This window comes from Penaeus chinensis, chromosome 2 (assembly GCF_019202785.1).
Source record: "Penaeus chinensis breed Huanghai No. 1 chromosome 2, ASM1920278v2, whole genome shotgun sequence".
Lineage (NCBI taxonomy): Eukaryota > Metazoa > Arthropoda > Malacostraca > Decapoda > Penaeidae > Penaeus > Penaeus chinensis.
In genome coordinates, this window is record NC_061820.1 from 21,635,276 (window position 1) to 21,637,003 (window position 1,728).

Genomic DNA, 1,728 nt, shown 5'->3' on the forward strand with positions numbered 1-1,728 from the left:
GACCTTTGTTGCCTAGCACATTTTTTTCTTCTAAAAATTAGTTTTTTTTCTGTTCCTTTTGAATACACTATATTACAACATACTGACTACCAAAGGCTTCAAAGTAAAAAAGAAAAAGTACTGCAGTTAAAAAAAGTTACATTACTGAAAACTATAAAAACAAGGAACAGTATATTAGCATTAATTTTTTCAAATGTTGACCAAAGAAGGTTACTACTGATTAGAGTAAAAGGATGAGAGGCCTTTAAATAGAATATATTACTAAGGGGAATTAAAATAGTAATGGAAATAACTTTTGGTATTTATTAAGAAATACTCATGGCCATACAAACTAGACTTCTTCTGTACATATTACTTACATTGTCTTGCCTTCTGCAAAGACGATACCATTAACTGATAAATATAAAAAGCTATACAACACAACAAACTGTAAACATATAAAAAGTTTGTAGTTTTTTATTAATGATCAAAATCTTTGTTTTTATGTAACTACTAAAAACAAAAGAAAAAATAGAAAATGAAGAGCCCTAGATATATCCAATACAAGAAATATCTGATACATTTATACTCAGAATTGAACATAAATGGTTACTTTTACAAGGCAGACCATCCATTATCTTGAAATTTTGGGCTTGATGATACTGTGGTGACTTGTTGTCAGTTCAAGAGTTTCTTACTTATTTCCTCTTGACGAAGTCCTGCACATTTTGAAGTAACTGAACATATAAAGAATGTTCATAGTCTGAGCAGAGATTGCTCAATTTCTCTGCAAAATCATTTGTGACTCCTCTCTCCTCCAACATGTTCATTAGAAGGTCATACATCATCTGCAAATAAAATGCATTTATTTTTATTACATCTGATATGACTGACAAAAATCATTTAATAAATCTTCTTAAATAGTTGTGTTCTGAAAACTGTTCTTACTTACACCATCCAAAATATCTCCAGAAACACAGTAGACTTCTTCATTCCATTCGCCCTCATACATGGTGAGTTCGTTGATACCAAAAACATCTAGAAAAAATGTAATTCATTAACCAACAAATATACGTACATATCTCTATGTGGGTAAAAGTGTGTAGTAGGTAGATTTATATATAAAATGAAATTCAATGGAAAATTTAACAACTTTACCTAAAATCACAACACAATAATGCATTATGTTTTCAATGTTATTACAATTTTAACTGAGCAACTATGACCACGAGCTTTAATACTAACACTTTTGCTTCCATGTTATATTGAACATTACTTTAGAACATGGCTTAAATCTCAAGATCCCTCATTTGTAAAAATGGATTAGAACAATGAAGACACTGCCCTGAGAACTCTCTTGACTTGCATTGTAAACATCTTGAAAATTAAATTGCTTCCAAATCATACAGCTTTCTGCAGTCTATTTTAATTTTCCGTTCACACATACACACGTGTGAATGTGTGATTCAACATATTAATTTAATATATTTCCTGTTCACTTTGTCTGATCATGTAATAGCTATAACTGAAATCCTATTATATGATGAAACAATAACAAAACCAACAGCAGCCTCACTCCACTGAACATACTTACCATCAATCTGGTCTTGACCTTCTGTAATTTCACTTGGCCCTGTGTAAGAGCACGTGAACGACAGGGTTTTCGAGCCAACCTTGATATCAACTTCAAAGCTGGGACGACTCTTGAGCTCTCCTTCAGACTGGTCTTGGCTCAACTCAGCAGGGGCT

General features: G+C 31.9%; 1 protein-coding gene across 1 annotated transcript in view; it reads right to left on the reverse strand.

Moving 5' to 3' along the window:
* Positions 1-288: 288 nt before the first annotated feature.
* LOC125036584 (complement component 1 Q subcomponent-binding protein, mitochondrial-like) overlaps positions 289-1,728 on the reverse strand; it is an 8,821-nt gene continuing 7,381 nt past the window's right edge. Inside the window, exons 3-5 of the mRNA XM_047629306.1 lie at positions 1,574-1,728; positions 932-1,017; positions 289-827 (exon numbers count right to left, since the gene is read on the reverse strand). The exon at positions 1,574-1,728 is cut by the window's right edge and continues 42 nt beyond it. Of these exons, the coding sequence (XP_047485262.1) occupies positions 678-827; positions 932-1,017; positions 1,574-1,728 (391 nt within the window). The 3' untranslated portion in view covers positions 289-677. The remainder of the gene's footprint in view (positions 828-931; positions 1,018-1,573) is intronic.